This window comes from Diadema antillarum, unplaced genomic scaffold (genome assembly GCF_040938485.1).
Source record: "Diadema antillarum isolate AM-2024a unplaced genomic scaffold, OU_Dant_1.0 seq00000599_RagTag, whole genome shotgun sequence".
Lineage (NCBI taxonomy): Eukaryota > Metazoa > Echinodermata > Echinoidea > Diadematoida > Diadematidae > Diadema > Diadema antillarum.
Window position 1 is genome coordinate 733,364 of NW_027271529.1, and position 11,837 is coordinate 745,200.

Consider the following 11,837-nt stretch of genomic DNA (forward strand, 5'->3'; position numbering starts at 1 on the left):
ATACAAAGTTTGTATTTTGACAACATGCAGTTGGAGAAAACATTTTGAAAGTTCATCGAGTAATGCAGTATGATTTGTTTTCTTTGAGGTAGAGATTATAGCCTTTATAAGGAGAAAAATATTTACATCTGAGCGACCTCCCACAGAGGATGTAGCAGGCTGGTACCCTTGATCCAGCTAACTTCCGCCCATTCTTTGCGAGAGCCTGCTTTTATAAGAGTTCACACAAACACTGCATGCGAGTCGTCATTTCAGCCTATCTCGAGTTCGACAGTAGGTCTGAAAACATGTCGCGTTTCTCGTCGCCTGCGGTTCTTGTCCTCTTTCTGGGGCTTGCAGCCGTTGCCTGCGCCAGAATTGATGTAGGAAAAGCTCTGGGAAGGGTGAGGTTGGCAACCAGCTATCGAGGAATACTCCCGCATGAGAGAAGCAGACCAGTTCCTGTGGAAATCTCGTCGGGACTGTTCCCTAAAGAACCTGCCGTCCGTGGAAACGGGGTGGAAGACCAGGTCGGCGCCGGTGGTGTGGAAGCGGCGTCGACGACCACGGCTTCGGGACCCACAGCACAATGTCAGACCGTAGCCCAGTGGGAGGGGCGAGCGAGTGAGTGGGATCACCTTCAGGGGAACAACGACCGCTTCAACATCAGCTTCGACGGCATCAACCGCCGCAAACACATCAGAGAAGACAAACGCGCTCAGTTGCCTGGAAAGAGGTAGGCCTTTAAATACAGCTTCCATCTCTTGACTTCGAGTACGCTTTGATAAACAATTGAATCGGGGTTGCTGAATCGGTAGGCCTGATACAGAGAAGCTCATACATCTCTGTCGATTGGGTGCAAATTCCCAGTGTCACATATCAAACAAACAATGATTGATATAATATCCTACAACTGTAACTGTAGTTGACAAACGGGACGATTTATGTTGCAATCAATCAGGTGTTTATTCACAACAGTCGTACCCGTGAAACTGTAAAGAAAATTATATAAGGCACCAAGGGAAACAGTCTATATTGGCAGGAAATGTGAGTTATGACATGATGTTCTGATGTTCATAATTAGGTTCTTCGCTCATGTATACGTGAATATGATTATATGAGTATATAATCATGTAGGCCTAAATGTGTGTGTGTGTGTGTGTGTGTGTGTGTGTGTGTGTGCTATTTATGTTAAACTGCATACGAGGGGAATACACAGGATGTTCTTACAGGGTAATTGGAATCTCATTTTGAGTGATTATAACTCTGCTGAAGTTATAATCTCCCTGAAGACACCACAAGAAGCATTTCAGACTCTCTGCATCCCCACCAGTTCTTATCAAGATGCAGAAAGTGGATTCCTCTACAGTTTCCATGCTTTCAAAAGACACAACGTGCTGGTATGTGAGAGCTATAAAATTCTACCTTATCCATCCCAACATTGAACAATTCAAAATGACTGAAGTTATGTAAACGAATCGTATGCTATTTTGTTTCAGATTTGGACAGACATCAGTATTTGTGTCGGTTTCCCTACTTTTATGTCTAAAAATTTACTCAGAAGATTAAATCTTCTGACTTTAAGACAACTCTGAAAACAGTTTCGCTTTCCTTGTCACGTGTATAATTTACATAGAAATTCATCCATTCCGTAATATCTCTTGAAGTATACGCGCGTCGTTTATTATACGCGTTAAATGGTGGTATGGATCGTAATCAATAATGGTTGGCAGAGAGCAGTCACTTGACAAGTCTTCCGATTTGCCCGACATGCCCAGCGGGCATAAGTTTTTTACTACTGACCGGTACTAACGACCGCTCGGAGATAGGCTCAAAATAGTCCTTGCTCATTCAATGATTTGCCGTAATCTACAAAAGCCATGTCTACCCTACAGGATTGGCTCACGAAGTGTCAAATATGGACGATATGTGGGTTTTTTCGGCCGAAACTATCTCTAGGATCCACGAGTTGTCTCATTACCCGTTAATTTTCAGGGTAACGATCGTCTCCGCTGGGCTAGCTGCGTGGCCTATTTCACATATTGTATAGTACATTGTGTGCGGTTCCGCGGTCGAATTATTTCTTACACTAAATTGTCTTATAGCTTCGAATAGAACTGGTGCTGCTGGCCTGGGAATTTCTGTACAGCACAAAGCATGGGCATAATATGAAGTTTCAATCTAGTAACAAGGATCCATGTTATTTCTTTGTAAACAAGGATACACATTTCTAGGTCGGAAAATTATCCACCCTATGTAACATTGGAACAGTTCAAAACATAATTATATTCCGGCCTTGCCTCGTAGTTTCACGCTCGGTTCCAAAGTTACTATCGGGTGGATAATTCTTACTACCGCCCACTGCAATGTGCATTATTTCTTTATTATCTTCATAGTAACACTTTAGCATATTCTCCATAATTTGCTGGCATGAACAACTGTAGTTATCTAAAAGTGATGTCCTTAAGATTACAGAAAGCGAACTTGCTGCAGGATCGATTAAGGTCAGACCGATTTCCCGTGGCATTCAGCGTCCACGAAAGACAAACACGCAAGCTATAAAATGTTTTGGTAGAGAGATTACAGATCACCGTGATTTCCTTTTGCTTGAGATGAAGAGGAAAGAAACAGGAAGTCATGTTGCCCTCGACATAGTTATCTATTGCTTTGCATTTGTTTTGTTTTTTCGTGTGTTCATTCAAAGGCATAATTTACCATTTGCAAATGAAACAAAAACCCAGCAGCAGTGCTTGAAAATTATTGCGAAAATTTTATATGGTAGGATGTTTTGTGATACAACAGACCTACACATATGCATCAAATGTGATATCTTGAACATTTTTAAATCACTGCTCCCAGGAAGGTAAACCGGACCTTTAACTTTCACCAGTAAGTAGTAGGAGGTGGAAGGTTAAAGAAGGCCATTATCATCTGGATCATCAATTATGACGCTGTTGGTGTTAGCAATTTTGGAATGAAAACAGCATAGGAAAACATCAACCCTGGGATACTCATAGATTCGCATGTGAATGACGATGGGAAAGATTGCTTGAATCCCAACCAGGTGTGAAAATATTTTGGCATATGGTGTGTGTGTGTGTGTGTGTGTGTGTGTGTGTTTCACAGGGCGCACGTCTTCTCTGTTTTGCCTGCCAAGGTTCCTGTGCAGTGGTTGTTGTGTTAAAGCTATACCACCAAGATTAGATAGACGGATGTAGCTTAAGAAATATCGTAAATGTATATTCACAGAAGCAATTTTTGTCAATATAGAATTGCCAGCCAACAGATACGCTATACTGGCAATGCAGATTGAGTATTCCTGTTCTCAAACATTGACTAATTCCGTTGGTCACCTGTGTGTCTGTGATATTGTTTTGGAATTCTATATCCTTCCTTACTGAAGTAATGATAAGATATGCTTAAATCTTTAGGCAATTTATTCCCTCTTATGTAATTATTGATAAACACTTTCGAATTCCTTTAGCAGTGATTGTTGCTGTGTTCATTACCAATTTCTCTCAAAGATTCTTGAGCTATAAACCTGGCACTTTGCAAACATTCTTGAAAGAAACGTGAACTGATGGAGAATATTTTCCACAGTTAACTTTATTTGCCAAAAAAAAAAAAAAACCGTGCCTGATTCGCGGTAGCATGAGATTCAGTAGTCACGAACACGAGTCGACATCTGAAACAATTACAAATCTGATATACTCCGTTAAACTGATGTTACTAGAACCGAAAATCTTCAATATCGAATAACTATTGTATAGTAAGTCGTATCTGATCTTTTCTCCATCTCCATTACAGGATCTACGAGTACATTCAGCTCTTCGATGACGGTATTCAGTATGTGATCAACCGCAATTACAACACTTGTCACGTTGAGCCTCTGGGCACATGGCGCAATCACACGATTCCTCCCAACGCAACGCTGGAAGACCGCTACGAGGTCGGAGCTCCTGGTAGTGGCTTCATGGTGCAGGAGTGGTCCGACAGGATCCCGGGACGACGCAGTAAGTTTGATTGATTGATTGGTTGACTGGATGAATGATTGATTGATAATTGACTGGTTGTTTGATTGATAAATTGATTGGTTGATTGATAGATTGATTTCGTGATTGATTGGTTGATTGGTTGGTTGATTGACAGATTTCCCAACATAACCACAGATGTATTTTGGTTTGACCGATTGACTATGTAACGATCAATAAATTGGCAGATTGATACATAGCAGCTAAAATTTGCAGTTGACTGCGAGATAGAGAGACTTGCGGGTAATCGACCGATTGTCTGATTGGATAATTACTTGGTTAGTTTGAGGGACTACTTCTATTTCCAATAAATTAGAAGAGTGAAAAGTTTATACTTGTTGAAAACAAATTCCAATAGAAAAAGAAAGATAAAAACAAGGTGAGGAAAAGAGTTTTAAAACGTTTAGCGTTCAACGCAAGTTTTCTTTTAATGATATGTCATAAAATTGATATAAAGTCTAAACAAGAAATAATAATGTGCACCATATACAACCCTTATCCCTCTTCAGAGGAGACATGGATTGGTACGTTTACTGACGTTGGTTGCTGGCCAGTCACGGAGACTTTCATGGAGCGAGACGATCAGACCCTCGAGATGGTACAGTCAGTCAGCACTCGATTTTTCGACCTCTCCCAGGGCATCAAGGACATGTCCATCTTCACACCGCCGAAATTCTGCAACAAGTCGGCATCGTCGTCAGCAACAACGGCAGAACCATCAACGGCGAGCTCACGACGCGTCCCCGTCAGACAGAGCACCCAGTGGCGCCGTGTGGATGTTCCGCTCGTCGCCCCGCAGCGGTCTGCCGGACCTCTCTACGACGTCCTGTCGAATCCTTCTCGCGAGCGTGGCCCGATAGATCAAGATCACGGCTCGTTCTTTAACATGCTGCGAGTGACGTGTGAGAGAATTCTAGGCCGTCCAATTCACGTCCGAAGAGTCCACCCTTATCTCATCTCACTGATGAGTCAACAGCGCTTTTTCAGCATGTCACCGGATCAGAAGTTTAATTTCTGCTCCGGAAAATTCCTGCGAATGTAGAAGGCCACGCAGCAATAAATGGCAGATTTTGTTTTTCTTTTTCGCTGATGCCAAGGTGTCTAATACAGGTGTGCAAATGAGCACCAAAAGTTAATACAATTCGATGTATTTTGCCAATACATTACAAATTGCATGAAAATCAACATGAATTTACATAAAGATGTCTGTGTGCTTGATAACTTGCTCTGAGATATGTAGTTCTAATTCTACATTTGCTCAATTATTCAAAAAAAAAAAAACAACTCTTACTGTCTTATCAGTCGATGTGCCGTAATGATAAGTAGGCCTTTATAGAAGATGTAGTGAAGAGACGAACTTTCTTCTTCTCCTCCTTCCGCTTGTTTTACTTACAAACGAATTCTTCATTCAAACATAAACAGTAAAGGATGGCACAAATTGTATATCAATATTCCCCCAGACTGTCTCAAATAAGAAATAAAACTTCTGTGTTGTCATAATTTCAATAGCATCAGCTCGAAAGAATAATGTTGGATCAGAATGTGAACATGTGAAACTCAAAAAATGTGAATCTAAAATGGATAAGACATTAAATTCTAAGCAATATTTGTATATTTAGTTCGAAAACTAAACTTAGGTTAAACTTGAAGATAAACACACACACACAATATATATATATATATATATATATATATATATATATATCATACACACACATACATACACATATATATATATATATATATATATAACAGCAATAATTAGTTTTTGCTCGGAGTCCTAAGAAAGTATAGATTCACAACAGTAGGTTTACGTCTCTAACGGAGTTTTTATATTGACCTACTGTTGTGAATATATATATATATATATATATATATATATATATATATATATCATATATACATATATATATATATATATCTCATATATACATATATATATATATATATATATATACATATAATATATTATATATAATACATACAAAAGGCGGACAAACAATGGCACTGCCTAATCCCCAAAGTCGTGGACGTTTGTCCTACTACATACTGTATCAAACTTGAACGGCATACTTTTCCATATGTCAGCTTGTGGAATGTACGATTCAAATAAAGAATCAGTAATGCTGGCCTCAAAGAAATGTGTGTGTTTGGTGTTGTGATTTCTGTCACTTTCAGATATACCGATCCCAGAACTAGTGAAAGCAGGGGTATCGCTGTGGTTATAGCTCCAATGATCACGAATGATCGTTTTTTTTTACTCCAATGGCCTATACTATTGGTTTTGTTTGAATGCACCTAATATTTTATTTTTTATTTTTTTTTTGTTACTGATAGCAATATAATGTTATATTCGTGTTCCAGTGACTATAGAGTAAACTTATACGCGAACAGAATTGAATCCTTAAGTCGGACATATAACAAGAATGTTACGGAATATGACAGTTTCATATGCTTCCTATGATATACTTAAAAATAGGTGAGATAGATTGCACAAGGTAGAGGTTGTCATGTGGCTTCATCATCTTATCTTATTCTCTTCCCTTGCATACAATATTCATCACATTTTTCTTTTCATCCAAAAGAAATTAGATGGAGTATTGAGTTGTAACATTCTTGACTTTTAGCGGAGCAACGGATTGTTCAGGGGAAATTAGATATGATGAGAAGGTCGGCACCTTTTTGCTCATTATGGCAAATACAGACTCCCGTTATAACGGATCAAAGTCTTCGGGACAGGCAGCTTTCTTTCGATCTTTTTATCAAAATTTCCTTATAACTGAACAAATAAACAACAACAACATAGGGGGATAATATTGGTGCTTGAATTTTTACTTCCTTGTAACCGGAATTTCGTTCTAATCGTGTTCGTTATGACGGAAGTTCATTGGATCTTTTTATATTGTAAGCACAAAACGCACAGCACATATTTAAATGTATGCGTGGGATTACATTTATGTCATTAAAGAGCATTATGACAGTAACAGTACATAAATTTACAATGTGAATTTCTTTTATTCACTTTCCGTTTATCTATGATGTCATGGAGCTTTATACAATCACATGTTGTCATGGAAATCTAAATACACGGCGGATCAGAGCTGTGGAGAATTGAAATGACGTCAGTGCAAAGTCACTTATCTACATAAGATATGAACATTCTTCAGGTGCACGTCACGAGTTCGACACCCACGAAACATACAGCCCACGAGTCACACAGCCGATGAGTTATACAGCCCAAGAGTTATGTAGCCCACCCATGAGTTTGAAACTAAGCAAACAAGGCCCACGAGACCGATATTAAGCCCCGTGTTTGAGTGTCGAACTCTGGGCTGTCTTTACCTAGTGTCGAACCCATGGGCTGAATGATTCGTGCATGGCCGGCACCACGTTTTCAAAAGTGTGTGTTTGGGGGGGGGGGGGGGGGGGGTGGGCATTTCAAACTTCTGCTGCCACTTCTGGAGCTAACAAGCAAAAAAGAAAAAGAAAAAGAAAAGGTCATCAGCGCAAAAACAAGGCCTTACCGCGATCACACCTCAAGGTTTGTATCTACCTGTATTTCTTTTTAGTGCCACTTACGCACTTCCGGGGTACAAAAAAAGAAGAAGAAAGGTGTGTGTGTGTGTGGGGGGGGGGGGCGTCCCAAAGTGGTGACACCTTATGTATTCCTTTGTATGGTGCAAAAAAAGTGGCCGCCCAAGCCCCCCTTCCCCCCCCCCCCCTTCCGACGGCCCTGTCGTGGGCTGCATGACTCGTGGGTATCGGTCTCGTAGGATGACCCCCATTCTTTTAATTCGGGGATCATGAATCAGGAGAGAATGTGCATGCCTTTGTCGCATCGGCTGTCAATAAAGAGATTTATTGGACAGGTTTCTCCTGCCAACCATAAAGTTTTTCAATCTTCAGTGTAGAAGGGTGTTGATCATTATGTGCAAAGCAAACTTTCGAGAAATTGCCCGGATTCTCTGGTAGTCTTATGTTAAATGGATGTTAAAACATGAATATAAAAAACACTGAAGAAAAAAAAAAACAACAATGGTGTTATCAAATCTTACATAGGGTCTTGTATAACCCATTGACACATCGATCGATCACATAGATAATTGCTTTCTCGAGAAAAGTTTCCATGCAGTAAAGGTTCTTTAAAGTATGAGCAATACGGCGGTGGTACAGAGAAGACAGAGACAGAAAAAAATATATCGTAAGAAAGTCTTAATTGGGTGAAATAACAAAATCTGCATTTCACATTCTTGGTATAATGACACAAACGATGACAAAGAAGTGAGAAAAACAAACGAATCAGCAAATAAATTCTTAATTGAGCAACATGAGGATCTCAGTGTTAATTGTAAGGAGAAATAAATTACACATTTCTTTTTCTCAGTGCTCACTTTGAGGTTTGCTCAGTGCCTGACACTACTTGATAACATTCTTAGGCGGCATTTTGTCTTTTGTTTCTTACATTCTTTTAAATGCTATCATCTATAATGTGCTATATTTTACGCTAATTCATGATTATGACATGCTTAATGGTGATATCACTGCGTTCTTTAGACAGCGTAATAATTATGTCAAAAAGTGTGATATCAATGGAATGTACTCAAAACATTTATTACATGCCCTGTGGTATCTGGACTTTGGATTGTGCTCAATTTGCCGATTAGATTTAGAAACACGTCATCTTAAAAGCAAAACAAAACAAAGCAACTTAAATTGTCAGCAGCGTTTGACAGTGGGGGACACACAGCCACAGCGTCATATCCATTAGGAGAGTTCTCTTAATCCGAGTATTTTCTTTATATAGTTTTCGACAATCTCTGGAAAATGTCATGTGCTTCTGTGAATTTACAATAGATGAAGAGCCGTACGTTTTCCCTAAATGAGTGAACGCAAATTTATCCTATCAGCAACTTTCACATTATGTTTACAGTAAGTAATAAAGTCATTACCAATTTATTGTATCGATGAACAGATGAACTGGGAATTAAAAACAGCAGTTTCACAACGCATCAGATAATTACAATTATAAGCTAGAATCTCTACCGCAGACCATCTCACTGGGCTGTTGAATTATAGCTATTAATAGGTCTCTATTAACGAGTGATAGGGGAGACCGGGTCTAGTTGTTACAATTTTCACATTTTTAGGACTGTACAAAAAACGAATAGAGGAATCGGCTTCATTTTTACTTTGAGGATACCTTATTTCCTCCTTTAATTAAAAACAGTACAAACTGAAGTCCAGATAATATAAACAAGATATTACGCAATCAATAAACACAAAATTTTGTAACAACTTTCCCCGATGTTGGGGTAAGTTGTTACAGCACATGGGGTACTTTGTTACACCGTATAGAAAGTCAACTCAAATCGGGTAATGCAGATCTGACGTGTTAGGTAATTCTTAATATTAACCTGTCTGGGTGTGCATGTTAGCCTATGCTGGGGTGTATGAGTGTGTTGGGTGTGTGTGGGTGTGTGTGTGTGTGTGTGTGTGTGTGTGTGTGTGTGTGTGTGTTTGTGTGTGTGTGTATAACCATAAATCCAATTGAAAGTGCATTGGGGTAAGTTGTTACACCACTCGATTCTCCAGACGGGTCAAGTTGTTGTAACAACTTGACCCATTGCAGTGCGTTTTCAAAAACTTTTCACACGTGTGGCCAATAAACAATCAAACATCGTGTGTTGCTACTTTCACCAAAAGACAGCCAAAACACGCTTCTTTCAACCACATACTCATCACTTACTGGAGAAGAATGGATTTGGTGTAATAAAGAAAAATCGAATTTTTCAAAATTTTACTCGGAGAGGTAAAAAAGTGTTTTTTGGACCTACCTTCTACATGTGACGTCCAGGCAACGCCAGATTTCGCATACAGAGATCGTTGGCTATACGTTTTGATTTGATATTACTTGTAACGCCCTCTTTTGATCATTTATAGAGAAAATGACAGTGTAACAACTTGCCCGTGTAACAACTAGACCCGGTCTCCCCTACACAGCATGTGTGTTTTCTCATAGTTTTTATGTCAAACTAATATGTGGAACCAACGAGTAGCACCTTCTTCAGTTTGCTGTCTATAATATCTAAAAAGTGATTCCCTATCAAATCAGATAGTGATGTAACATAAGAAAACGTTATGATAGGCCTATTTCACGGCTTCATGTGTACAGCACATGGCCCGATCGTCCAGAGCTCACAGTTACACAGCGGACTTGACAACAGACGTCTTAGCGCTATATGGCACTATACGGATCCGCGTTGTGGGTTGGGGAACACAACTTTACTGATCATGCTTGGAGCGCGATGCAGCGCAGACGTTTTGGTAAATAACCTGCGCATCTTCATTAGGGGGGAAATTGGGTATTTCGTAGAGGCTCCAAGTACTGTCCATATCTCGACTCGATATCATTTTCAGATCAGGAGGACCATTGGATATTTCGTAGAGGCCACCAGCACTGTCCACATCTCGACTCGATGTCACTTTCAGATCAGGAGAAAAATTGGATATTTCGTAGAGGCCACCAGCAGTGTCCACATCTCGACTCGATATCACTTTCAGATTAATCGCACCGTTGTCCGATTCCCTGACTTTCCTCTTATAACTACGGCGACATTTTCGTTTCGTTTTGTTGTGTTTCCAGAACGAACGATGGCCACGTGAAGTATGTATGTCCCGCCAGATTGTAGCGAGGAAGGAAAAATAACACAAAGAACGAAGGAATAGAATACAAGACGATAAGACCATCCTAATCATTATTACTTAAGGGTGCATGTTCACTTAATATACAAACACATATATTGTTATTGAGACCAACAGACTCTCCCATGTTAAGACCGTAAGCTCTATCTTTATTTGGACTGAATAAGTCTCTTAATACATACATAATAACTGAAAGAAATTATGGACTTGAGGCGGGCGTAGCTCTCTTGTTCTCCCTTTTAATCGAGCTTTCGGCCTGTCATCGGGCCTTCATCTGGATAATTTCTTTCACTATGTGCTACCCATAATTAGGCACTGCGTATTATGTTTGGGAAGGAACAATCTCTCGCACTATATATATATATATATAATATGAGAGATAGTTCCCTGGGTCCCGAACGTGCGCGGTGCCGCATTGTTGGTTGCATATAATTGAAAGAAATTGGACTGAGGCGGGACGTTGCTCTCGATCTTAGTCTCCCTTTTATTTGTCAAGCTTTCGGCCAGTCATTGGGCCTTCGTCAGGACCTACCAACAGAACGATTATTATATGAATAACCTGATGTGTCATATAATATATAATGCAATTTCACATATTACTAATCTTCTAAACCATTTCCTTTATATACACAAATCAATCATTCAATTCAATACAAATATCCAATCTAACCTCAAATCATCATCAGATATATATATATATATATATATGTATATATATATATATATATATGTACATATATATATATATATGTATATATATATATATATGTACATATATATATATATGTATATATATATGTACATATATATATATATATATATATATATATATATATATATATGTACATATATAATATTGTTTCATTGTTAACTTACCATGCACAAGTCATAGCCACAAGATTTCCAATGACAGAAATGGCCAAACTGATGCCATAGCAGAGGTGCAACCACATAATATCTCCTGTAAGCCAGAGTAAGACGAGCGCACAATATAAACACTTTAGCATTTAACTGTAAACATTATCATAGTATACAAACATTCAATGTTTGTGAGTAAGATGGTTCCGAACATTACATTCGGTGCAAGTTAACCGTTCTATTCAACTCCGCTTCGCGTCAATAGAA

The 11,837-nt window shown here is 39.1% G+C and overlaps 1 protein-coding gene across 1 annotated transcript; it reads left to right on the forward strand.

Annotated features, from left to right (window-relative positions):
- The first annotated feature begins 255 nt into the window (after positions 1 to 255).
- Positions 256 to 5,127, forward strand: LOC139735819 (uncharacterized). Its single transcript, XM_071646568.1, has 3 exons — positions 256 to 715; positions 3,787 to 3,992; positions 4,520 to 5,127. Exons 1-3 carry the CDS (start codon positions 288 to 290, stop codon positions 5,050 to 5,052), a joined length of 1,167 nt encoding a protein of 388 aa, XP_071502669.1. The 5' UTR covers positions 256 to 287; the 3' UTR covers positions 5,053 to 5,127.
- The last annotated feature ends 6,710 nt before the right edge of the window (positions 5,128 to 11,837 follow it).

Excerpts from the sequence above, each read along its gene's own strand:
- LOC139735819 (XM_071646568.1), top strand. The coding sequence starts at position 288 with ATGTCGCGTTTCTCGTCGCCTGCGGTTCTTGTCCTCTTTCTGGGGCTT. Across the intron at positions 716-3,786 it reads GCTCAGTTGCCTGGAAAGAG|GATCTACGAGTACATTCAGC; the intron begins GTAGGCCTTTAA and ends TCTCCATTACAG. Across the intron at positions 3,993-4,519 it reads CAGGATCCCGGGACGACGCA|AGGAGACATGGATTGGTACG; the intron begins GTAAGTTTGATT and ends ATCCCTCTTCAG.